Source organism: Phaethon aethereus, assembly GCF_964289735.1.
Source record: "Phaethon aethereus genome assembly, contig: HAP1_SCAFFOLD_108, whole genome shotgun sequence".
NCBI classification, from domain to species: domain Eukaryota; kingdom Metazoa; phylum Chordata; class Aves; order Phaethontiformes; family Phaethontidae; genus Phaethon; species Phaethon aethereus.
The window spans coordinates 1,120,949-1,146,911 of record NW_028113960.1 but is presented as its reverse complement, the minus strand read 5'-3'; the positions used below and the strand labels follow the sequence as shown (position 1 = coordinate 1,146,911).

General features: G+C 50.1%; 2 protein-coding genes across 2 annotated transcripts in view; one reads left to right on the top strand and one right to left on the bottom strand.

Annotated features, from left to right (window-relative positions):
• The window catches only part of LOC309416423 (serine/threonine-protein kinase PAK 3-like), a gene marked incomplete at its 5' end in the record, with an annotated part of 30,802 nt that extends 11,140 nt beyond the window's left edge, over positions 1-19,662 (bottom strand). Inside the window, 6 exons of the mRNA XM_082015974.1 lie at positions 224-272; positions 2,722-2,785; positions 11,259-11,415; positions 11,731-11,862; positions 14,568-14,605; positions 19,578-19,662. Of these exons, the coding sequence (XP_081872100.1) occupies positions 224-272; positions 2,722-2,785; positions 11,259-11,415; positions 11,731-11,862; positions 14,568-14,605; positions 19,578-19,662 (525 nt within the window). The remainder of the gene's footprint in view (positions 1-223; positions 273-2,721; positions 2,786-11,258; positions 11,416-11,730; positions 11,863-14,567; positions 14,606-19,577) is intronic.
• Positions 1-25,963, top strand: part of LOC309416447 (E3 ubiquitin-protein ligase RBBP6-like) — a gene marked incomplete at its 3' end in the record, with an annotated part of 134,771 nt that overhangs the window by 87,257 nt on the left and 21,551 nt on the right.

Below are 25,963 nucleotides of genomic sequence, written 5' to 3'. Positions count from 1 at the left end.
CAATAAAAATGATACTGTTTTTATCAGTCCCAAAAGCTTGCTGGGATTTCTGAAGGCTGAAGACAGCAGATGATGCATTTTGCCAGCTGACACTAGCCTGTGCTTCAGAGGAACCGCCTTGGCAGTAAAGATCTACTGGCCACCCAAAAGCCCCATCCACCCTTCGCACCAGAGGGGAGAGCACTAAAGACCTGCAAAATCGGCTGGGACTGTAGACACTTACCTCTTGTCCTGTGGTGATGTCCATCGCCATGTAAACAGTTCCTGACGGCCTAGAAGCAAAACAGCAGCAAAGAAAGGAGCACTTTAGTCCCTAGGAGTGAAAGCAAGCCCAGACAGGAGATCGCTGCTGCCTGTAGGGTTTAAAAAACACCTTTGTTCACCCACTCCTTCAGGCAGCAGCGCACAGCGCAGCAGCCCACCAGCCCTCTGCCACGCAGGGTATCCAAGAGAAAACTTATGCCCAACGTGAAGAACAAGGGATGTCCAACATGAGGAAAGGATCCACACACAGCTTTCTCCAGCATAGCAAAGCAAGGAAACTATTCTCCAGCCATCCTACAAGGTCACAGCTAGAGCAGGTTAAGGCATGTTGTGCTCCAAACAGGGGATCCTTAGACAGCTTCTTTAGGTGTCAAGAGCCGTCAGCAGCTGCTTCTGTTAGGTGCACTGGACACGTGAAGGACTCTTCATGGTATCTGTATTTTCCTCCTGTGGCAGACACGGGTTGTGTTGTAGAGCCACCAGAAAGAAATGGTGCTCTCATCTGCGGACTAGGCAGTGTGGCGTTTTGTTTGTCATCTGCCTCTTGTTAAAAGAGGTTCTTCCCCTGTAATGATGTGAAGGGCCTGAAAGGCCACGGTCAGAGGAAACCCCTTTGGGTTTAAAGTAACTGCAGGCTTGTAAACCCCATTAGTGTTCCTTCTGAGCTAAGCACAGGTTTACACTGCCATCATGTCAAAGCTGACGTCTGCACGGACAGTGAGGCAACGGAGAGCCAGCGAGGGAATTCTGAGAAGTGGGAACACCCATCCGGCAACTGTCCCACTGACTGACAATGCCAAAATCAGTTTGCTCCTTTTCACCTGATCCCCTGGCTTGTTTGTGTACCTGCAGGCTGAAATATGTCTGAAGCACTGCTATCCAACAGGCACCAGGGACGATTTTTTTCTGGAGGATTTTTCCCCATCACTACAAATTGACCTGCAGCATGACAGTCACGAGCTGGTGACGGCAGCACGCTCACTGCTCTGTAAGAAGGGCGTGCCATCTTCAGGCTGCACTAAAAGCTGGAGGAAATCAGTTCAGAGACCCTTTCAGGCCAGATATTAGCCACTTCTCTTCCCACCAGCTGCTGAGGCACCTTTGTACAAGCTCACTCCTAGGATGGGCAAAACAAAAGACGGTGAGGGCGATGGTCATACTGTCACGGTCACACGTGCGTCACACGCATGTTTCTTCTGGCTCTCACTTCTTCAGTTGACACATATCTTTTGAGAGCCTGGCACAGCTCTAGGTGTCCACTGACATTTTACAAATGACAATGAGAACCAAAACTTCGGGTACAACGCAAGCGGCAATCCCAGAAAGGGTTTTTATACAACGAATGGAGCAGAAACACCTTCCCACAAGTGCCCCACCAAACAAGAAGTGTCTACGATAAAGCCTGCCAGAGAAAGAGCGTGAGTGCGTCTGGCTTTCTGCAGCATCTATCAGTTCTAGGTCAGCAACGTGCTACCCTGACTCCAAACCTCACAAGCAGTCACGGTTTCTTTACAAACACTAAGGTCACCTGCCTTAACAGGCAGGAAAACATCTCCTGATGTCAGTGAACAGCTTCTGTCAGACACTGACAGCAGCATGATCCTGGTGCTACACAATGGCGCTGGCCCTCCCGGAACTACGACACAGCCACGGAAACTTTGACCGAGCAGGGAGTCTGTCTGTATTTAAAACGCAAGTCAGATACCTAATTTTGATGCCATTTCTTCTTGCCTCCTCACATCGGAACCATTTCAAATCAATCCTAGTTACAGTAAGCATGGTTGGGCTTCAAAGGGAAATAGCCTGATGGTTTTTTTTCTGTAAACTCCTAAAACCTGCAGGATCCACAAGTGGTCTGCCATCAGGCAGATGATGCATGTTCTCATCAAGTACTTTGTGCTTCAACTCTCTGTTTATTACTGAATTTTTGTTCTTTTCTGCCTCTGCTAGAAAAGAGAGCTTATTATTTAATCTCTGCGTTCTGTTGCTAAACTATGTGGTTATAATCCAGATCACTGAATATCTTTTTAGAGCAAAATATTCGAAAGAAATGGTATTGAGAACTGGTATCTATCTCACAACTAGCAGGTGCTAAGTGGCTCTTTTAGGCAACAAAGTTTTTTCGCCATTCTTTAGCGTGGCCAGATTATTTTGCGACATACAAAAAACTATTCCCCCTTCTCCCCCTAAGAACATAAGCAAATAGGGACCACACACTTGAGGGACAGTAGACCTTCCCGGTCCTGCTCCTTGCTGCAGACAAGACATTGGCTCCACCAGGTTGTCTTTGGCCGTGCCTTCCGACCGCACTTATAAATTTGATCGGTACTGAGAGACAGGAGAATCTAAATCCAGGGTTGTCTGAACATGTCTGGAGCTTGCCCGACTTCACGCTTGATATTACACCAGCAAAATACCTGGCCCATTTTTCGTGTCAGTAACTGTGGTCAGACTTACCCTTGGCCAATTTGCTCCAATTCAGTATATTTCTTCTTAGGATCTCCCATGCTCACAACGCTCCCTGAAAGAAACAAAATTAAAGATGCTCACTGCAAACTGGAGATACCAACTTCCAGCAGGTCAGAAATGCAGCTCCACTGTCTGGGCTTCTGAGTCGTTTGTAGCCACTTGGGCAACAACAACAACAACTTCGTCATACAGGCAGCTCCACAGCACAGACAGCCTCCACAAAGACGGATTTTCTACAGTCCTTTGGAGAGTTACCTTGACAGCAAACTAAGAGCATGGAGAAACATTCACAGCAGACAGGTATCAGAAAAGAACAAGCACCAATGCAAGTGTTTGTTGTCGAGAAACACTAACGAGCACTGGAACAACAGAGCCTTTATTTCCTTAGGAATAAATACTCTGTGTGATTCAACAGAAGGTTTAATGCTACCAAAGATTACATGCACCTTGGGTTCTGGAATCAATTTTGATGAACAGGTGCCATTTTCAGAACAGGAAAAATACTGCAGTGTTTCCAGGAGGGGATCTTCTCAACCTTTCAGCAGTTTGCCGGAAGAATGCCTTTATGTTTTTAAAGAACAGCTTCTCATGTTCATTCACCAGGAATGATGGGGTTTTAAGAACTATCACCATCATCCACTCATTACCAGGCTAAGTTCTGAAGACCTTGCTTATGCCACTCTAAGAACCACACTGCTTGTCTGCAACCTGACTGGGATTGACACGCACTTGTCCTGCACTCTCAACACTGCACGCATGTTGATCTCCACAGAATCACAGAATGGTAGAGGTTGGAAGGGACCTCTGAAGATCATCTGGTCCAACCCCCCTGCCAAGGCAGGATCACCGAGGGCAGCTTGCACAGGAACGTGTCCAGTCGGGTTTGGAAGGTCTCCAGAGAAGGAGCCTCCAACAACCTCTCTGGGCAGCCTGTTCCAGTGCTCCATCACCCTCACAGTAAAGAAGTTTTTCCTCATGCTGAGGTGGGACTCCTGTGCTGCAGTTTATGCCCATTGCCCCTCGTCCTGTCACTGGGCACTACTGAAAAGAGACTGGCTCCATCCTCCTGACAGCCACCCTGCTGATATTGATAGACATTGTCCTGGTTTCAGCCAGGATAGAGCTGGTTTTCTTCACAGAAGCTAGTGTGAGACTGTGTTTTGGATTTGGGATGAGGAACTGTTGATAATGTGCTGATGTTTTGGGTTGTTGCTGAGCCGTCAAGGACAGTCCAGCTTCTTGTGCTGGCCGGCCAGCAAGCAGGCTGGGGGTGCACAGGGAGCTGGGAGGGGACACAGCCGGGACAGCTGACCCAGGCTGGCCAAAGAGATATTCCCTACCATCCGACGTCATGCCCAGTACATAAACTGGAGTTGGCTGGGGGGCGGAAATCGCTGCTCGGGGACGGGCTGTCGATCACGGGGTGGTGAGCAATTTCTGTATTGGGCCTCACTTGTTCTTGTACATTCCTTTGTTGGTATTATCATTATTGTTCCCTTCTTTCTTTCTGTCCTATTAAACCGTGTTTATCTCAACCCACGAGGTTTTTCCTAATTCTCTCCCCCGTCCCACTGTGGGAGGGAGAGTGAGCGAGCGGCTGCGTGGTGCTTAGTTGCCGGCTGGGGCTAAACCACGACAGTCCTTTTTGGTGCCCAAGGTGGGGCCCGAGGCTTGAGATAATAACGGTTGCAGGTCACAATATCAGTTTATTTGATTTGCATCATGCTCTCGTCTTTGCTGTACATGTTAAGGATCGGTGTTGGTTTCTGCGGGCTGCTGTACTCTGCAATGATTAGTAATGTCTCGCCTGTGAATTTTGTTTTTAGAGCACTGACCTTGAGCTTAATGTGGTATCATCTGAGCTCTGTACTAAAGCCGTTACTGTATTTTGGCTACAGTCTTGTGGAGACGATTAGCAATTATACTTCTGCCTCTGAAAGGTTTTTTATGGAGGAAATGCAGAGTGGTACCTTTGCTACCCTCTATCATAACATTTCCTCCTTCATCACAATAATTTTTCAGTATTTTGAACACCCTTGGGTAGTTAAAATACCTCTATTGCTACTTCTGGGGAACATTGTTTCGGTTTTGTCTAAGGTTGGCAAGCAATTTAAGAATATCACCCGGAGATCTGCCCCAAGGCTGGATAGTTATGAAAGGCAGGGCGTGTGGAACAGCATGGGCAGATGCCTGGGGCGGTGGGCACCTCCGGTGTTTTGGAGCTTCACTCCCGAACAAGTGCAGAATCCTGATAAACTAGCAGAATATCTGGAAGAAGTATGCTGTCAGCCTGGCAGCTCCAAGGAGACACAAATCATTGCCATGTGCTGGGGCCTGGCCCATGCCTACCGAACCCTATTTAACACTATGCAAAGGGGAGAGAGGCTCTCTGGGTCTGATGGCAATGTGGCAGGCACTGTGACGACTCCAACCCCTGTGGCAGGCACTGTCACTACTCCAACTCCCACGGCGGGCACTGCCACTACTCCAACCCCCACGGCGGGCACTGTAGCTACTCAGACTGTTGCAGCTGAACCAGAGAACCAGCCCATCCCGGTATCAGTTGCCCCTGTACAAAAGAAGAAATCTTGGAAGCGGAAGTCAGCTCGTTTAGTAAGGGAGGAGGAAGATTCTGCTAAGAAGGAGCCAGAGGAAGAGAGTGAGGAGGCAGAGTGCTCTGAAGCAGGGCCATCACAAGCACGGAAGAGGGAAGAGAGCGAGTCATCACTTGAAGAGGAGGAAGAGGAAGAACTTATAAAAGAGACGGTAACTACCCGATCTCTATCCCTGAGTGAATTGCGAGATATGCGAAAGGATTTCAGCCGTCGTCCAGGTGAGCACATTGTCACCTGGCTGCTCCGATGCTGGGATAATGGGGCCAGTAGCCTGGAATTAGAGGGTAGGGAAGCCAAGCAGCTGGGATCCCTTTCTAGGGAAGGGGGCATTGACAAAGCAATTGCAAAAGGTGCACAAGTCCTCAGCCTCTGGAGACGACTCCTGTCGGGTGTGAAGGAAAGGTATCCCTTCAAGGAAGATGTTCTATGTCACCCAGGCAAGTGGACCACCATGGAGAAAGGTATCCAGTACCTGAGGGAGCTAGCGGTGCTGGAAGTGATTTATGGTGACTTGGACAATGGACAATCATCCAAAGATCCAGATGAAGTCAATTGCACGCAACCTATGTGGCGGAAGTTTGTACGGAGTGCACCATCATCATATGCCAACTCATTAGCAGTAATGGCCTGGAAGGACGGAGAGAGACCAACGGTGGATGAATTGGCTGGCCAACTCCGGCAATACGAAGAAAGTCTCTCTTCCTCCCTACGGGCCTGCGTCTCTGCTATAGAGAAACTGTCCCGGGAGTTCCAGCAATTCAAAGAGGATATGCCCTACCCTCCACCCGTACGGACCAGTGTCTCAGCCATTAGGAGTAAGCGCTCTTCTGTTCAAGAGAGAAGATACAGAGGATACACACCACGAGCCACCCTGTGGTTTCAATTGCGTGACTACGGAGAGGACATGAGGAGGTGGGATGGAAAACCTACCTCGACCCTAGAGGCACGAGTACGCGAGCTGCAAGGAAAAACAATTACAAAAGGGGGTTCAGGTTCCTCGAGGAAAATCGTCGCTCCACTTTCCAGTGGGCAGCTTCCCAGAAAGAATAGAAGAGCTGATCTCACCTCTGATCCTCTTGAAGGGACTTCTGATTCCTATTTACAAGAAGTGGGTAATGACTACTATGAGCAGGATTAGAGGGGCCCTGCCTCCAGCCAGGCGGAGGAGAGGGACAACCGAGTTTATTGGACTGTGTGGATTAGATGGCCTGGCACATCAGACCCACAGGAATATAAGGCTTTAGTGGACACCGGTGCACAATGTACCCTGATGCCATCAAGCCATATAGGGGCAGAACCCATCTGTATTTCCAGAGTGACAGGGGGATCCCAACAGCTGACTGTGCTGGAGGCCAAAGTGAGCCTAACTGGGAATGAGTGGCAGAAGCACCCCATTGTGACTGGCCCGGAGGCTCCATGCATCCTGGGCATAGACTACCTCAGCAGAGGGTATTTCAAGGACCCAAAAGGGTACCGGTGGGCTTTTGGTATAGCTGCCTTGGAGACAGAAGAAATTAAACAGCTGTCCACCTTGCCTGGTCTCTCAGAGGACCCTTCTGTGGTGGGGTTGCTCAGGGTCAAAGAACAACAGGTGCCGATCGCTACCACAACAGTGCACCGGTGGCAATATCACACCAACAGAGACTCCCTGATCCCCATCCATGAGCTGATTCGTCGGCTGGAGAGCCAAGGAGTGATCAGCAAGACTCGCTCACCCTTTAACAGCCCCATATGGCCAGTGCGAAAGTCTAATGGAGAGTGGAGACTGACAGTAGACTATCGTGGCCTGAATGAAGTCACGCCGCCATTGAGCGCTGCCGTGCCGGACATGCTAGAACTTCAATATGAACTGGAGTCAAAGGCAGCCAAGTGGTACGCCACCATTGATATTGCTAACGCATTTTTCTCAGTCCCTTTGGCGGCAGAGTGCAGGCCACAGTTTGCTTTCACTTGGAGGGGTGTCCAATACACCTGGAATCGACTTCCCCAGGGGTGGAAACACAGACCTACCATTTGCCATGGGCTGATACAAACTGCACTGGAACAGGGTGAAGCTCCAGAGCATCTGCAATACATTGATGACATCATCGTATGGGGCAACACAGCAGAAGAAGTTTTCGAGAAAGGGAAGAAAATAATTCAAGTCCTTCTGAAAGCTGGTTTTGCTATAAAACAAAGTAAAGTCAAGGGACCTGCACAAGAGATCCAGTTTTTAGGAATAAAATGGCAAGATGGACGTCAACAGATCCCAACGGATGTGATCAACAAAATAACAGCTATGTCTCCACCAACTAGCAAAAAAGAAACACAAGCATTTCTGGGTGTTGTGGGTTTCTGGAGAATGCATATTCCAAATTACAGTCTGATTGTAAGCCCTCTTTATCAAGTGACCCGGAAGAAGAACGATTTTAAACGGGGCCCTGAGCAACGACAAGCCTTCGAACAAATCAAACAGGAGATAGTTCATGCCGTAGCCCTCGGGCCAGTCCGGGCAGGACAAGATGTTAAAAATGTGCTCTACACGGCAGCCGGGGAGAATGGCCCTACCTGGAGTCTCTGGCAGAAGGCACCAGGAGAGACTCGAGGTCGACCTCTAGGGTTTTGGAGTCGAGGATATAGGGGATCTGAGTTCCGCTATACTCCAACTGAAAAGGAGATATTGGCGGCATATGAAGGAGTTCGAGCTGCCTCAGAAGTGGTTGGTACTGAAGCACAGCTCCTCCTGGCACCCCGACTGCCGGTGCTGGGCTGGATGTTCAAAGGGAGGGTCCCCTCTACGCATCATGCGACTGATGCTACGTGGAGTAAGTGGGTCGCGCTTATTACACAGCGGGCTCGAATAGGAAATCTTAATCGCCCGGGAATCTTGGAAGTGATCATGGACTGGCCAGAAGGCAAAGATTTTGGAATATCACTGGAAGAGGAGGTGGCGCGTGCTGAAGAGGCTCCACCATATAATGAACTGCCAGAGAATGAAAGGCAATATGCCCTGTTTACTGATGGGTCCTGTCGTATTGTAGGCAAACATCGAAGGTGGAAAGCTGCTGTATGGAGCCCTATACGACGAGTTGCAGAAGTGGCTGAAGGACAAGGTGAATCAAGTCAGTTTGCGGAGGTGAAAGCCATCCAGCTGGCTTTAGATATTGTTGAACGAGAAAAATGGCCAGTACTCTATCTTTATACTGACTCATGGATGGTGGCAAATGCTCTATGGGGGTGGCTGCAGCAATGGAAGCAGAGCAACTGGCAACGCAGAGGCAAGCCCATCTGGGCTGCTGAATTGTGGCAAGATATTGCTGCCCGACTAGAGAATCTCGTCATAAAAGGACGTCACGTAGATGCTCACGTACCCAAGAGTCGGGCCACCGAAGAACATCAAAACAACCATCAGGTGGATCAGGCTGCTAAGATTGAAGTGGCTCGGGTAGATCTGGACTGGCAACATAAGGGTGAATTATTTATAGCTCGGTGGGCCCATGACACCTCAGGCCATCAGGGAAGAGATGCAACATATAGATGGGCTCGGGATCGAGGGGTAGACCTGACCATGGATGCTGTTGCACAGGTTATCCATGAATGTGAAACGTGTGCTGCGATCAAACAAGCCAAGCGGTTAAAGCCCCTCTGGTATGAAGGACGATGGTTGAAATATAAATATGGGGAGGCCTGGCAGATTGACTATATCACACTTCCACAAACTCGCCAAGGCAAGCGCTATGTGCTTACCATGGTGGAAGCAACCACCGGATGGCTGGAAACATACCCTGTGCCCCATGCCACCGCCCGGAACACTATCCTGGGCCTTGAAAAGCAAGTCTTATGGCGACATGGCACCCCCGAAAGAATTGAGTCAGACAATGGGACTCATTTCCGAAACAACCTCATAGACGCCTGGGCCAAAGAGCACGGCATTGAGTGGGTGTATCATATCCCCTATCATGCACCAGCTTCCGGAAAAATTGAACGATACAACGGACTGTTAAAGACTACACTGAGAGCAATGGGTGACGGGACATTCAAACATTGGGATAAACATTTAGCCAAAGCCACCTGGTTAGTCAACACTAGGGGATCTACTAATAGAGCCGGCCCTGCCCAATCAAAACTTCTACGTACTGTAGAAGGGGATAAAGTCCCTGTGGTGCATGTGAGAAACATGCTGGGGAAGAGAGTCTGGGTTACTCCTGCATTAGGAAAAGGCAAACCCGTTCGTGGGATTGCCTTTGCCCAGGGACCTGGGTGCACTTGGTGGGTAATGCGGAAGGATGGGGAAGTCCGATGTGTACCTCAAGGAGACTTGATTTTGGGTGAAAACAGTCAATGATTTGAATTGTATTATGTTAATTGTTCAGTATGACATTACTACTATGGTTGCTATCTACCATATCAATGGTATTATAGTAAGAATCACCCAGACTGATGAAGAATGAGCTCCACTGAAACCAAGCAACGTGCAGCAGTGATGAAACCAGAACTGGCTTCAGCAGCTTGCGCCCAACAAATCCCTCGAGATCGACATCTTCGACCTGCAGATCATGGACATGGACCGTGCCAGATGACAATCCAACACCACATACCATCTCCCCTGCCCTGAGAGACTGCTATGATGGATGAAGCCCAGAGTCATGGACTGACTGAACTCCATAGACATTTTAAGTGATGGCCCATGGACTAAGAAAGTGATATCTGTGTGTATATATTAAAAGACAGGAAGAGTAATAATGAATAATTGGAATGTATTGAAAAGTATAGGACCTGGGCATGAGGTAAATGGTATGGAATAAGGGGTGGATACTGTCCTGGTTTCAGCCAGGATAGAGCTGGTTTTCCTCACAGAAGCTAGTGTGAGACTGTGTTTTGGATTTGGGATGAGGAACTGTTGATAATGTGCTGATGTTTTGGGTTGTTGCTGAGCCGTCAAGGACAGTCCAGCTTCTTGTGCTGGCCGGCCAGCAAGCAGGCTGGGGGTGCACGGGGAGCTGGGAGGGGACACAGCCGGGACAGCTGACCCAGGCTGGCCAAAGAGATATTCCCTACCATCCGACGTCATGCCCAGTACATAAACTGGAGTTGGCCGGGGGGCGGAAATCGCTGCTCGGGGACGGGCTGTCGATCACGGGGTGGTGAGCAATTTCTGTATTGGGCCTCACTTGTTCTTGTACATTCCTTTGTTGGTATTATCATTGTTGTTCCCTTCTTTCTTTCTGTCCTATTAAACCGTGTTTATCTCAACCCACGAGGTTTTTCCTAATTCTCTCCCCCGTCCCACTGTGGGAGGGAGAGTGAGCGAGCGGCTGCGTGGTGCTTAGTTGCCGGCTGGGGCTAAACCACGACAACATTGAAAAGGTCCCCTCTCAGTCTTCTCTTCTCCAGACTAAACAGCCCCAGGTCTCTCAGCCTTTCCTCATACAAGAGATGTTCCAGTCCCTTAATCATCCTCGTAGCCCTCCGTTGGACTCGCTCCAGGAGTTCCCTGTCTCTCTTGAACTGGGGAGCCCACAACCGGACGCAATAGTCCAGATGAGGCCTCACCAGCGCAGAGTAGACGGGGAGGATAACCTCTCTCGACCTGCTGGCCACACTCTTCTTAATGCACCCCAGGATACCATTGGCCCTCTTGGCCACCAGGGCACAGTGCTGTCCCATGGATAACTTACTGTCTGCCAATATTATGCTTATTCACAAATAAGCACAGCCGTGGTGGACAGCACGAACAGCATTATTCCTCAGGCTGCCGCGTTACACAGGCAGCTGCACAAACGAGATGCTGATCATTCCAGCAGTAAGGCTCAGAAGCCAGGCCAGATGGGGTGCTGCCGCCTCCCGGCAGCTCTGCGCTGCAGCAGCGGGAAGGCAGGGCCGGCACATCTGGCACAGGGCATGGGACAGAAAGAAATACCGAATACGTACTCAGTTTCTCTAGGATCTCCTCATCTGTCAGCCCAGATTTTGTCTCCTGCCCGTCTGTGTTTCTGGACAAAGCGTTTGATTGTCCACATTGCAGAGTGGTGGCCACTTTAGCTGGTGCCAGCGCAGCGGCAGGTTCAGTTACAGAGCATGAGTAGATCTGTGACAAGAAAAGGCGTTGTATCAGAAAGCTGGCTTGCAGAGATGCCCCTAAGGTCATATTGCAAATGCAAATGCTTACGAAGATGCCTCTTCTCTGCTACTAAGATAAATTCACGGACCCTATCAGAATCACAGGAAACTCATGACTAAATGGGAAAGTTCAAACCCGATTGTCGGGGTGTCAGTGGCCTGGGTGAAGCACTGTCATGGTAGGACTGCGGCCCGCAGAGTCTTCACCCACAAGTGCTGTCTGACCAGAAACATGCAGCTCTGAATCACCCCAAATACAGTGCTATCCAACGCTGGGACTTACTGGTTTTGTATGTTCAGGCCAGGGTGCGGGAACAGGGGGAGGTTCAATGCCTTCTTCCTCCTCCTCATGACCGTCATCCGCTTCTTCAGAAACAGGCAGAGCTGGTGGGGGTTCACATGCTGGTTTTGTGCCCTGTGGACAGACGGGAGCATGAGCGACAGTCACCACTTTGGCACTTGGGAGCTTTGACAATTACACACCACTTGGGTCTGCTCAGACAGCTTCAGGAACCAATCTGGACATGCCTGTAGTCCTACAGGCCCCGGTGCTAAGTTACACGTGGCACAGCACAATTTAAAGGTTACAAATGACCCTGCTGTTTTGTTAAGTTGTCTTGGCGTTTTTCATTCTTGCTGAAAACAACTTATCCATGCCTGTGCTTAGTCAAAAAATGCCATGCCTGGATATATCGCTAGAGGTCACATCCAGTTGCTGGTTCATTGCTTTGGCATTGTATCTACAGACATGGTAACAGTTAATTAAGCTAACAGGTGCCTACTGGCTACGTTAATTAACGCACATCAAAGGGCAAAGCCCGCTGCCTAGTCTTGTTGGGAATTTGCCTTTGGAGAGATGGCTATTTGTTTCTTTACTGTTTTAGCCATGGGCTAATCATATTGCCTGTTTCCATGGTGCTCAACTTCCCTGTCTAAAAGCTCCTTTTTCAGCACCAACCTCCTCTTCACCTGCTCCTAAGTTCACACAGCGATCTTTCTCCTGTTTGCCTGTGTCTCACCGCAGCAGGAGCCCAGAGGGAATGCAGCCCTCTCGGCAGCAAGGCGCGTCCTGCCGACCTGCCCGGGGCTGCCAGGCAGGCATCCTGACTGCTCACCCAGGCTCCCGTTACAGGCAGCGGAGAATAAAAGCCACCGCCGGGGTGTTGGCAACCGTCCGGCAGACTCCAGATGTGGGGCAGGCAAGGGAAGTCTGGCTGATCCGTTGGCTACGTGTAAACTGAAGCCTACAGTGCAGATCCTTGAAGTGCGGTGAGCTGAACCCCCCCACCAGTCCCAGCTGCGACGCAGACGCAGGGGGTTCTATCACCTTCTCACAAATTTATGTGCCTTAAGTCACCTGTACTTGGACACACTGTCACAGAGAGACACATGCACACAGACAGCGCCCTGTCTTTTCTGAGAGACTCAGCGCCATTGCCCAACGCGTAAAGAGAAACAGTGCAACAGGTACTGAACTGGCCAAAGGAGGGAGCGAGACGTCAGACATCCTGAACGTCGGATTAAGGGCCAACTCTCTCAAGCCAGGGGTGCCCTAATGGGAAGGGGAATGTTCCTTTGCCATGCGTTAGATCAGTGCATGGTTTTCCATGCATCGCTAGCACTTTGCTTACCTGGGGATAGAAGGTGATTAAGGGAAAAATAAAGCAGGGAATAATTGCCCTCCTGTCATGTCAAATGCCTAGAACTATGTTTCCCACTGGGCCCTACGCTTGGTCTGACAGTGCTAAATTGTGCAGCTAAAACATAAGCAATGTCATCTTATTTCAGGCCAGCCTCCCGTTGAGGAGTCATCTTAACCTTATAGATAGGCAAGCTTCTCTCTGCAAAAGCAGATTTTCATCTGTTTAAAAGTGCTGAACTAGTAAGGTAGAATACAGCCTGTTGCAAAGACACTACGGTTGATTTTCCTTCAGCCTACAAGGGTGGCACTCTGTCACACTGGCACACTGTGTTCCTCACTGAGTATGGTCTAGAGCTGCTCGCTTTTCTACATGTACAGGCTGTGCACAGGGACAGGGACCTCCAGGGGACAGTTTCTCCTGCAAGTCACCTGCAAGGGTGTGAACTGTGCCTGACGACCGCTCTCTCCACTGATGACAGAGAGCCTACACACTTTGGGCAAAGCTGCTCACTGTTACAGCAGTAGCGGTAAAAGACACAACGCTATCTCTTCTCTGCTACTAAGATAAATTCACGGACCCTATCAGAATCACAGGAAACTCATGACTAAATGGGAAAGTTCAAACCCGATTGTCGGGGTGTCAGTGGCCTGGGTGAAGCACTGTCATGGTAGGACTGCGGCCCGCAGAGTCTTCACCCACAAGTGCCGTCTGACCAGAAACATGCAGCTCTGAATTACCCCAAATACAGTGCTATGCAGCGCTGGGACTTACTGGTTTTGTATGTTCAGGCCAGGGTGCGGGAACAGGGGGAGGTTCAATGCCTTCTTCCTCCTCCTCATGACCGTCATCCGCTTCTTCAGAAACAGGCAGAGCTGGTGGGGGTTCACATGCTGGTTTTGTGCCCTGTGGACAGACGGGAGCATGAGCGACAGTCACCACTTTGGCACTTGGGAGCTTTGACAATTACACACCACTTGGGTCTGCTCAGACAGCTTCAGGAACCAATCTGGACATGCCTGTAGTCCTACAGGCCCCGGTGCTAAGTTACACGTGGCACAGCACAATTTAAAGGTTACAAATGACCCTGCTGTTTTGTTAAGTTGTCTTGACGTTTTTCATTCTTGCTGAAAACAACTTATCCATGCCCATGCTTAGTCAAAGTCCAATTTTACAAAATGTCATGCTTGGATATATCGCTAGAAGTCACATCTAGTTGCTGGTTCATTGCTTTGGCATTGTATCTACAGTCATGGTAACAGTTAATTAAGCTAACAGGTATCTACTTATTTGAATGTGGTTAAATACAAGGGTTTAAGAACCCTCCTATTTAACCCCAACCTTTGCTGCTGCTGCAAAGACGCTACGGTTGACTTTCCTTCAGCCTGCAAGGCTGGCACTCTGTCACAAAAGGCAAATCTCACAGCTTGCTCCACCATTCTTAAATGCTAGGAAAGCTAAAGGTTACTTTCACACTCACCGAAGGATGGACTTCTACGTATCCACGGGCGATTTTACCTGCAATGCGCAAAGGAAAATTAACCAGACGCTGTTATAAAAATGCCTTTTGTGGGGAAACCCACAGAACAAGGAAATCCAAAGAGACGACATGTTTCTTTCACAACATCCCTCCAGGAGCAACAGCTATTTTACACAGAGAGGAGGGTAACAGGACAAGAGAAAATTCTACACTTTCTTGTGTCTCTTTTTTGCCCTGTTTTGCCAGTAACTAAAAGAATTGGAAACTTATTCAAGAAAATGCAGATTGGTCTTTAACTGTCAATGCTTCTGTTCCCCCATTAAAGCTTGCCAAAATTCCACCTTAGCTGTGGCAGTTCTATTCTGACAAACCACAGTCACAGCTCCTGAGTTCAGGAGCGTACACAAAGTGTTTTGAATTTTGCATTTCACCACAAAACTAATTGCTTTTTTAGCACACATTAAGTGTCAACTTAGACAGTCAAACCTCTTCATTATGCAAGTTAAAAAAAAAAAGATGCTTTCCCTCAAAAGAAGAGAAACAGTAATAAATTCTGGAGATTAACCTCACAGTTTCTCTCTCACAGAAGCTCTCCCAGTCCACATTTTAGCAGTTGCACTGGTTGAACCAGCAAACTGAGGAAATTGCAGACCCCACTGCCACACACTACCAGGCATGGGGAACTGAACCACTGCAGGTAAATCTCTCCAAAAGCTGTCCACACCCGGTGGGATAGAGACACCCCCTTATTAGCTGAAGCTGTTGACAGAAGCTTTACCAAAGTCATGGTATCTTACTGCAATTTTTGTTCAAAAATCAACTCCGTTATTAAGGAACAGCCAAAGAACACATCGATACAGAAGCCAACTAGTAGTAAAAACCTCCACTTACTTGCTACATGTGTGGCCAGCCAGGGTCTGTCTGGCAAATACAATACAGAAAAAGCCAAAGAAAAGAAAACGCGAACTGCAGCACAAACTTGCTCTCTCATTTTTGCAACGATTCGTCACAATTTTGCAGACTCTAGGCATCCAGGAGGATAAAGGACTTCCCCATCACATCTGCAGGCTCTTGGACGGGAATGCCCACACCACGAGGATCTTCCTGGAGTGAGCCTGCTATGGAGATTGCTCGGGACACTTATGCCTGCCTTCTCGCCCTCTGTGACACCGTTCCTGTTACATCACAATGGCAGCCGTTCTTGGTTGGTTTGTGAGTTTATGCACAGCAACCTCGTCCTCTGCATGGGGTTTACGTGGCAAGGTTGTGGCAGCAGGGCTGCAGGGGTGGCTTCTGTGAGAAGCTGCTAGAAGCTTCCCCTGTGTCCCATAGAGCCCGTGCCCGCTGGCTCCAAGACGGACCCACCACTGGCCAAGGCCAAGCCAGGCAGCGACGGGGGCAGCACCTCTGGGATAACATATTTCAGAAGGGGACAAAACCGGCACGTGGCATTTGCAGCCGGAGAGAGGAGAACATGTGAAAAGAGCTCTGCAGACACCAAGGTCAGTGCGGAAGGAGGGGCAGGAGGTGCTCCAGGCGCCACAGCAGAGGTTCCCCTGCAGCCCCTGGTGAAGACCATGGTGAGACAGGCTGTGCCCCTGCAGCCATGCAGCTCCACGCTGGAGCAGATGTCCACCTGCAGCCTGGGGAGGACCCCACGCCGGGGCAGGGGGATGCCCGAAGGAGGCCGTGACCCCGTGGCAGGCCCGTGCTGGAGCAGCCTGTTTCTGGAGAGTGGCACCCTGTGGCTGGGGCCCAGGCTGGAGCCTGCCTGAGGATGCCGACACAGTCTCACGTAGCCTGACGTGATCCTGCCCTGCTGTGCCAGCCTGCAAGGGTTAGAGGAACTGGATTGTCCGGACTCCAAGCCAAGGGCCGTACGCTTTCAGGACCTGGTTAACGTTTTGTAGTTTCATCTCACTCAAACCTATAGCGTAAGAGGAAGCTTTCCTTCTGTTTCTCTATGGTGGGTCTCCACTACAAAAGAACCCTTCAGTCCAGAAGAATATGCCCAGAGGACTCTGGGACTCCCTCGTAACTGACTGGAAGAAGGGACGTGAGATGAGAAAGCGTACCCTCCTGCTCACACTGCTGAGCTTAACCAGCCCCCAGACAGGGATCCCCATGGGACCCTGCAGTACTAAACCAACCACTGCCGTAACCCTGGGCTGGGCTGGGCAGCAGGAAAAACACCGTGTTGTGGGTGTCTGGCAGGTGCTATTTTCAGCTTGTTAGTGGAACTGTGTACCTATCCAAACAGGTATCACAAGTTCATGGAAGCTCTTGTTAGAAAAGAATAAAGAAAAAGACTGCAGAACAAATATTTTGAAAAAGAATTCTCGTAGTAAGTTTCAGTGGATTATGCTGCTAAGTTTTATATGATTTGATACTGTGACTTATCTCGGCATTGTTAGTGAATGTGATTGCTGCTATTTTGTATTGGATAAATTGCCATCTTTAAGTGACAGGAAGCACAAAATCATGGACTATATCACTACACCAGAATCCTTGATACTCTATCCCTTTAGTCATGTAAACCGTTGACCAAGTCTGGGACTAGGAGTGGATTCAGTCGCACCTAGACTCCCCTCTGAAAAGGACTTTAGAAAGCATGGGGGTCCACCCTGAACCTCGTGACTCAACGGGAGGGCATTCCTTTACTTTCCTTACCTAACCTTAGTCATAAACCGTTGACCAAGTCCAGGACTAGGGGTGGATTTCGGTCCACTCTGAGCCTCGTGTCTCAAGAGGAGGGTCTCCCCTAGTTTCTCTCCTCAAGATACACATTAACTCGATCCGATAGACACGTAAATCATTCGAGTTTAATTGTAATCTGGCTTCTCTCTGCATAGCTTTTCCACGTTGAATATGGAATAGAGTGGACCTTGCCAGCAACTTCTGTTAATTCGCGCTTTTTACAAATCTAGATTAAAATCATTCGCTTTCTGGTATCTTCGGCAGTGATTCTTTAAGCAGCCTAAATTATCCATCCGTGACAGCCCAGGACGAAGGGAGGGGTGCCAGGAAGGTGTTTTAAGATTTCATCATATTTCCCATTATCCTACTCTGATTTTGATTGGCAAGAACTTAAACAAATTTCCCCAAGTTGAGTCTGTTTTGCCCGTGATGGGAATTGCTGAATGATCTCTCCCTGTCCTTATCTCGAGCCACAGGCTTGTCCTTATATTTTCTCTCCCCTGTCCAGCTGAGGAGGGGGAGTGACAGAGCAGCTTTGGTGGGCACCTGGCGTCTAGCCAAGGTCAGCCCACCACATCTTCTCTACAGCTAATGCAAGAAATCCTTGAAAATTCCCCTCTATCACAAAACACCACAAAAAAATCCTCAGGGTCCATAACCTGTTGCTCAAAGGATCCAAGAATAACTCATAAAACGCACAAAACAAGTATACCCTGTACCCCAATCTGAACAGCGTGAAGGAGCAAGGATGCAAAGAAACAAAAGTAAACATGACCTTTGGCCACTAATGCTTCTCCGGAAAAATGGTCATGATTGCTCCATCTACTGTCTGCTTTAGTTGTAAAAACAAGCAAGAGAAGAAAAGTCACAGTTTCAATGCCATTTAGGGGACAAAAGCAGAAAGAGAATTCATTTCAGGAGTATTCCACAAGGTGGAAGTTTTTAAGGCTGCTGCTTGACCACCTGATTTTTGAACGTGGGTCTGACTCATTTTGGGGCCTGACACTGCCTCTTTCGCAGTGAGATGTCAACTTACCTCCCGACAGGGAGGCGATTCGAGACAGTCAGCACGGCTTCACCTAGGACAAGTCCTGCCTGACCAACCTACTGGCCTTCTGTGATGCAGCGACCACATTAGTGGGCAAGGGAAGAGCAACCGACGTCGTCTATCCAGAGTTCTGTAAGGCCTTTGAGACAGTCCCCCACAACAGCCTTCTCTCTAAGTTGGAGAGAGAGAGATTTGATGGACTGTGGACTGTGCTGAGTGGTGCGGTTGACACGCCTGAGCGATGGGATGCCGTCCAGAGGGACCTGGATAAGCTCGAGGAATGGGCTCGTGTGAAACTCTAAGGTTCAGCATGGCCAAGTGCAGGGTCCTGACACAGTACTCCAGCTGGGGTCTTGCCACAGCGGAGTGGAGGGGCAGAGTTCATGTACTTCACGGCATCCTTCGAATTTATGAAGGACTATCAACAGAGATGGGGTTGTCCATGAGCATGAGAACCACATGAAGTCTAAAAGTCAGCAAAAGCACCTGCTCCAAAGCGTGGCAGCCTCCTGTCACACCGGAGGCAGCTCTACCTTCCACTGTCTCCAGATGTCAGGGCTCCGGTGGGTCACTCTTGGGGTAGCAGCAGGAACACTTTGGCACAGGTAAAAAGCGTTCCCAGAGCTTCCTGCAAGCATTTGCACAGCTCACAGCCCAGGACAGCCGTGCCTGTGACGGCCACACCGTTTTTACCCTGCCTCCCCAGAACAAGGACAACATTCTGGACATCTCACTCCTGGGCAGAAAGCCCAGAGACTTCCTTTAATGACAGAAATCCAAAGAGCTACAATAAGCTTTTTAAATCAAGTACAGCCAATAAAAAGCAGACAAACCCACCAAAAATGACGGGTAATCCTCTGAGGCACTACTGAGGAAGAAAAGCTCTCCCGTTAAGTCCACTGCCCCTCACAAAACAGACAAGTGGCTTAAAGAGATGCCTTCAAAGAAACTGCAGATGGAAGAGAACCCTGGTAACTCTAGTACAAGAAACTGCCCAACCTGCTGTAGACATATTAGACCAGAAAAGTGGCTTACAAGACACAAAACACAGTACAATCCACCAGAGCAGCAAAAAAGTCAACCAGAAGAAACATCGTACACAAACCAAAGGTGCCTGTCCAACCACTAAAAAGACAAGCTGAAAAAGGACTCTCCACAAAAAAAGGCTACACAGAACACAACGCAAGGCAGAAATAACCTAACCCCAGGAACCCAGGGCAACAAACCCAGATTCTGTCCATAGCAAGAACACGCTTTAATCCTACCTCGCTGAAACTCTGGCATGCCATAACCCTGCCACCCCATCAACCTAGCAAACTGTAGCCCTAGCTTCCCATAACCCTCGCCCATTGTAGCTCTAGGATGTCAACAAAATGAACACAAACTCTCTGGAAATCTCTGCCGGGACCTTCAGGTGGCCCCGGATTTCAGACATCACAACTTGGAAGTGGGAGCAGGACTAGAGCCACAGGGATGTCACCAGCATCCATCTTTACATCATCCGTCACACCCCAATAACGGGCCCAGGTTAAACACTCCCAGGGAGAAAGGCTGAGGCACTCAGAGACATTGAACCAGACAGCCACAGCCACGGGGCTTCAGCTCATCTTTGCTGTGTCAGAGCCACCAGGCAGATGACCCCATCCTCCTGGAGACACTCCTCAGGGCAGACGTACCCAGTGCCAGGTGGCTGGATATGGCCTTTGCTCTATGGGGAGGCGCCTTCTGGGAGCAGGATCCCTCACAGGGGCACTGGGAAGCCCTCCTGGATCCCAGAGAAACATCTCTGTGCTGCTCCGTATCTCACCAAAACCAGGGGTGGAGGAAGGCTGCTTTCATAGCCTCCAAGACAACCAGCTCACCTGGGCCGCTCTGTGGCCACCTTTGCTGTCAGGCAGGTCTCAGCACTGCTCTGCAAGCAGCTGTCTCCTCCCTGCAGGGCACTCTCCAGCACAGGGTACATCTCCACTTGCTCAGTCTGTGGGCAAAGATCGAAAGGGAGGGATGGGTTTGCTTTGCCCTCATTCCCAGGGTGCCACAAGAGAGACTTGCCACCCCCAAATCAGCCGTGTGACGTGGACACCACATACGAGCTGCAGACGTGGGTCAGGACGGCTGTGGGGAGCGGGCAAGCCAATCTGCGGTGCCCTCGGTGCTGGCTGAAAGCAGAGCTGGAGGCAACGGGGCGAAGCCCAGGGCAGCCGGCAGCAGGGCCCGGCAGGATGCAGTGCCCGCAGAAATGCCCGGCTCCTGGAGCCTTAGCCCTAGGGCTGCAGCACAGGGACGGCACCAGCTGGGGCTTCGCCGGGAAAAACCAGGCAGGGGTGACCCTGACATCCCACATATGCACCTGGCCTTGGGACTTGACAACCTGGCCCTCTGCCCATCACCACCAGGGGATCCAGAAAGCAGCGCCACTGGCCATGAAGTGGTCCTGAGACATCGCTCCATGGGTGAGTCTTTAACCAGCGGGCCTAAAATGAGGACAAAGCCTGGAGGCCATCGCTGTTCTGTCCTTCTCCATCCCCCTGTCCTCATCTACATCCCTCTGTCACCCCTCTCTGCCCCTCTGTGCCCCTCTCCTCCTCTTCCCTGCTCCTCCTGGGCCTGGGCCTGGGCCCGGGCCCGGGCCTGGGCAACCCCAGGCAGACGGCCATGAGGCTGTGGGCGGGCGGGGCCTGGCTGGGGGGCGGGATGCAGGCTCAGGCAGCAGGAGGGCGTGCCCCAGGGCATGCCGGGAGCTGTAGTCCTGGGCTCGGGGCTGCCAGGCGGCCATCTTGGTCTTGGAGGCCCAGTCTCTCTGCTCCAGCTGCAGCGAGGCTGCCCTGAGGGCCGGGGCCTCTCAGCCTGCATCTGGCTCGGGTTTGCGTGGGCTGTCTCTGGCCTTGCTCTCCTGGTGACGTGGATGCAGAGGGGCAGATGGACACTTAGTGCCTCTGGAGAGGAGCTGCCGTGGCTGAAGCTGAAGCTGAAGAGCTCAGCAGAAGGTGAAGCAGCTGGAGAATGAGATGAAGAGGATCCCAGCAGCTGCTGCCTCCAGCTGCAGACAAGAGACAGCCGGCCTCTCCAGGTGAGGAAGGGTCCCTCTCAGTAGTTCTCAGCAGACCAGATCTCCAATGTGCACCGCGGGGTCTGTATAAATAAGGAAAAGTGCAGTACGGCCACGTAGTGTGTGTTGGCGGGGGGGGGTGGGGGGGGGTTGGTGTGGGTGCGTGCGTGCGTGCGTGCGTGCGGGTGCGTGGCTGTGCATCTAGGCAGCCTCATGTTGTCGGAGCTGTAAGGCACCAATGTGTTCTCTTAGGTGGACAGTCAAGTGAGTGGAGCTACAGCAGAGGAAGGGAGGAAAGGGCAGACAGAGACAGAAGTGCCTGAATTCTCTAACTGGCCTGGCAGTGCAGAGGGCAGGAACTCCGGTGAGTGCTGGGTCCATGGGGTCATGTCACCCCTCTTCTGTGTCCCAGTCCCTCCCTGCCCGCTCCCCTTTCCCTCTGTGTAACTTTTTTTTTTTTTGGTTCTGTTTCCCTCTATTACCGTGCTCTGCTCCCTACCTCCCCTTTCTCTTTTCTCCAAGTCTTTCTCTTTCTCTCTCATCTCCCTCTCCCTTTACTTTCCCTCTTGCCCCTCTTTCCTGTTCCCTGTGCTTCTTTTTTTCTGTCTCTCTCTGTCTGCAGGCCAGTGCAGGTTTTTCCTTCTCCACCTCTTTGAATCATAGACTAGTTTGGGTTGGAAGGGATCTTTAAAGGTCGTCCAGTCCAACCCCCCTGAAAGGTTGAGAAGATCCCCTCCTGGAAACACTCTGCAGTATTTTTCCTGTTCTGAAAATGGCACCTGTTCATCAAAATTGATTCCAGAACCCAAGGTGCATGTAATCTTTGGTAGTATTAAACCTTCTGTTGAATCACACAGAGTATTTATTCCTAAGGAAATAAAGGCTCTGTTGTTCCAGCGCTCGCTAGTGTTTCTCGACAACAAACACTTGCATTGGTGCTTGTTCTTTTCTAATACCTTGTCGTGGTTTAGCCCCAGCCAGCAACTAAGCACCACGCAGCCGCTCGCTCACTCCCCTCCCGCAGTGGGACGGGGGAGAGAATTAGGAAAAACCTCGTGGGTTGAGATAAACACAGTTTAATAGGACAGAAAGAAAGAAGGGAACAATAATGATAATACCAACAAAGGAATGTACAAGAACAAGTGAGGCCCAATACAGAAATTGCTCACCACCCCGTGATCGACAGCCCGTCCCCGAGCAGCGATTTCCGCCCCCCCGGCCAACTCCAGTTTATGTACTGGGCATGACGTCGGATGGTAGGGAATATCTCTTTGGCCAGCCTGGGTCAGCTGTCCCGGCTGTGTCCCCTCCCAGCTCCCCGTGCACCCCCAGCCTGCTTGCTGGCCGGCCAGCACAAGAAGCTGGACTGTCCTTGACGGCTCAGCAACAACCCAAAACATCAGCACATTATCAACAGTTCCTCATCCCAAATCCAAAACACAGTCTCACACTAGCTTCTGTGAGGAAAACCAGCTCTATCCTGGCTGAAACCAGGACAGTATCCACCCCTTATTCCATACCATTTACCTCATGCCCAGGTCCTATACTTTTCAATACATTCCAATTATTCATTATTACTCTTCCTGTCTTTTAATATATACACACAGATATCACTCTCTTAGTCCATGGGCCATCACTTTAAAATGTCTATGGAGTTCAGTCAGTCCATGACTCTGGGCTTCATCCATCATAGCAGTCTCTCAGGGCAGGGGAGATGGTATGTGGTGTTGGATTGTCATCTGGCACGGTCCATGTCCATGATCTGCAGGTCGAAGATGTCGATCTCGAGGGATTTGTTGGGCGCAAGCTGCTGAAGCCAGTTCTGGTTTCATCACTGCTGCACGTTGCTTGGTTTCTTCATCAGTCTGGGTGATTCTTACTATAATACCATTGATATGGTAGATAGCAACCATAGTAGTAATGTCATACTGAACAATTAACATAATACAATTCAAATCATTGACTGTTTTCACCCAAAATCAAGTCTCCTTGAGGTACACATCGGACTTCCCCATCCTTCCGCATTACCCACCAAGTGCACCCAGGTCCCTGGGCAAAGGCAATCCCACGAACGGGTTTGCCTTTTCCTAATGCAGGAGTAACCCAGACTCTCTTCCCCAGCATGTTTCTCACATGCACCACAGGGACTTTATCCCCTTCTACAGTACGTAGAAGTTTTGATTGGGCAGGGCCGGCTCTATTAGTAGATCCCCTAGTGTTGACTAACCAGGTGGCTTTGGCTAAATGTTTATCCCAATGTTTGAATGTCCCGTCACCCATTGCTCTCAGTGTAGTCTTTAACAGTCCGTTGTATCGTTCAATTTTTCCGGAAGCTGGTGCATGATAGGGGATATGATACACCCACTCAATGCCGTGCTCTTTGGCCCAGGCGTCTATGAGGTTGTTTCGGAAATGAGTCCCATTGTCTGACTCAATTCTTTCGGGGGTGCCATGTCGCCATAAGACTTGCTTTTCAAGGCCCAGGATAGTGTTCCGGGCGGTGGCATGGGGCACAGGGTATGTTTCCAGCCATCCGGTGGTTGCTTCCACCATGGTAAGCACATAGCGCTTGCCTTGGCGAGTTTGTGGAAGTGTGATATAGTCAATCTGCCAGGCCTCCCCATATTTATATTTCAACCATCGTCCTTCATACCAGAGGGGCTTTAACCGCTTGGCTTGTTTGATCGCAGCACACGTTTCACATTCATGGATAACCTGTGCAACAGCATCCATGGTCAGGTCTACCCCTCGATCCCGAGCCCATCTATATGTTGCATCTCTTCCCTGATGGCCTGAGGTGTCATGGGCCCACCGAGCTATAAATAATTCACCCTTATGTTGCCAGTCCAGATCCACCCGAGCCACTTCAATCTTAGCAGCCTGATCCACCTGATGGTTGTTTTGATGTTCTTCGGTGGCCCGACTCTTGGGTACGTGAGCATCTACGTGACGTCCTTTTATGACGAGATTCTCTAGTCGGGCAGCAATATCTTGCCACAATTCAGCAGCCCAGATGGGCTTGCCTCTGCGTTGCCAGTTGCTCTGCTTCCATTGCTGCAGCCACCCCCATAGAGCATTTGCCACCATCCATGAGTCAGTATAAAGATAGAGTACTGGCCATTTTTCTCGTTCAACAATATCTAAAGCCAGCTGGATGGCTTTCACCTCCGCAAACTGACTTGATTCACCTTGTCCTTCAGCCACTTCTGCAACTCGTCGTATAGGGCTCCATACAGCAGCTTTCCACCTTCGATGTTTGCCTACAATACGACAGGACCCATCAGTAAACAGGGCATATTGCCTTTCATTCTCTGGCAGTTCATTATATGGTGGAGCCTCTTCAGCACGCGCCACCTCCTCTTCCGGTGATATTCCAAAATCTTTGCCTTCTGGCCAGTCCATGATCACTTCCAAGATTCCCGGGCGATTAAGATTTCCTATTCGAGCCCGCTGTGTAATAAGCGCGACCCACTTACTCCACGTAGCATCAGTCGCATGATGCGTAGAGGGGACCCTCCCTTTGAACATCCAGCCCAGCACCGGCAGTCGGGGTGCCAGGAGGAGCTGTGCTTCAGTACCAACCACTTCTGAGGCAGCTCGAACTCCTTCATATGCCGCCAATATCTCCTTTTCAGTTGGAGTATAGCGGAACTCAGATCCCCTATATCCTCGACTCCAAAACCCTAGAGGTCGACCTCGAGTCTCTCCTGGTGCCTTCTGCCAGAGACTCCAGGTAGGGCCATTCTCCCCGGCTGCCGTGTAGAGCACATTTTTAACATCTTGTCCTGCCCGGACTGGCCCGAGGGCTACGGCATGAACTATCTCCTGTTTGATTTGTTCGAAGGCTTGTCGTTGCTCAGGGCCCCGTTTAAAATCGTTCTTCTTCCGGGTCACTTGATAAAGAGGGCTTACAATCAGACTGTAATTTGGAATATGCATTCTCCAGAAACCCACAACACCCAGAAATGCTTGTGTTTCTTTTTTGCTAGTTGGTGGAGACATAGCTGTTATTTTGTTGATCACATCCGTTGGGATCTGTTGACGTCCATCTTGCCATTTTATTCCTAAAAACTGGATCTCTTGTGCAGGTCCCTTGACTTTACTTTGTTTTATAGCAAAACCAGCTTTCAGAAGGACTTGAATTATTTTCTTCCCTTTCTCGAAAACTTCTTCTGCTGTGTTGCCCCATACGATGATGTCATCAATGTATTGCAGATGCTCTGGAGCTTCACCCTGTTCCAGTGCAGTTTGTATCAGCCCATGGCAAATGGTAGGGCTGTGTTTCCACCCCTGGGGAAGTCGATTCCAGGTGTATTGGACACCCCTCCAAGTGAAAGCAAACTGTGGCCTGCACTCTGCCACCAAAGGGATTGAGAAAAATGCGTTAGCAATATCAATGGTGGCGTACCACTTGGCTGCCTTTGACTCCAGTTCATATTGAAGTTCTAGCATGTCCGGCACGGCAGCGCTCAATGGCGGCGTGACTTCATTCAGGCCACGATAGTCTACTGTCAGTCTCCACTCTCCATTAGACTTTCACACTGGCCATATGGGGCTGTTAAAGGGTGAGCGAGTCTTGCTGATCACTCCTTGGCTCTCCAG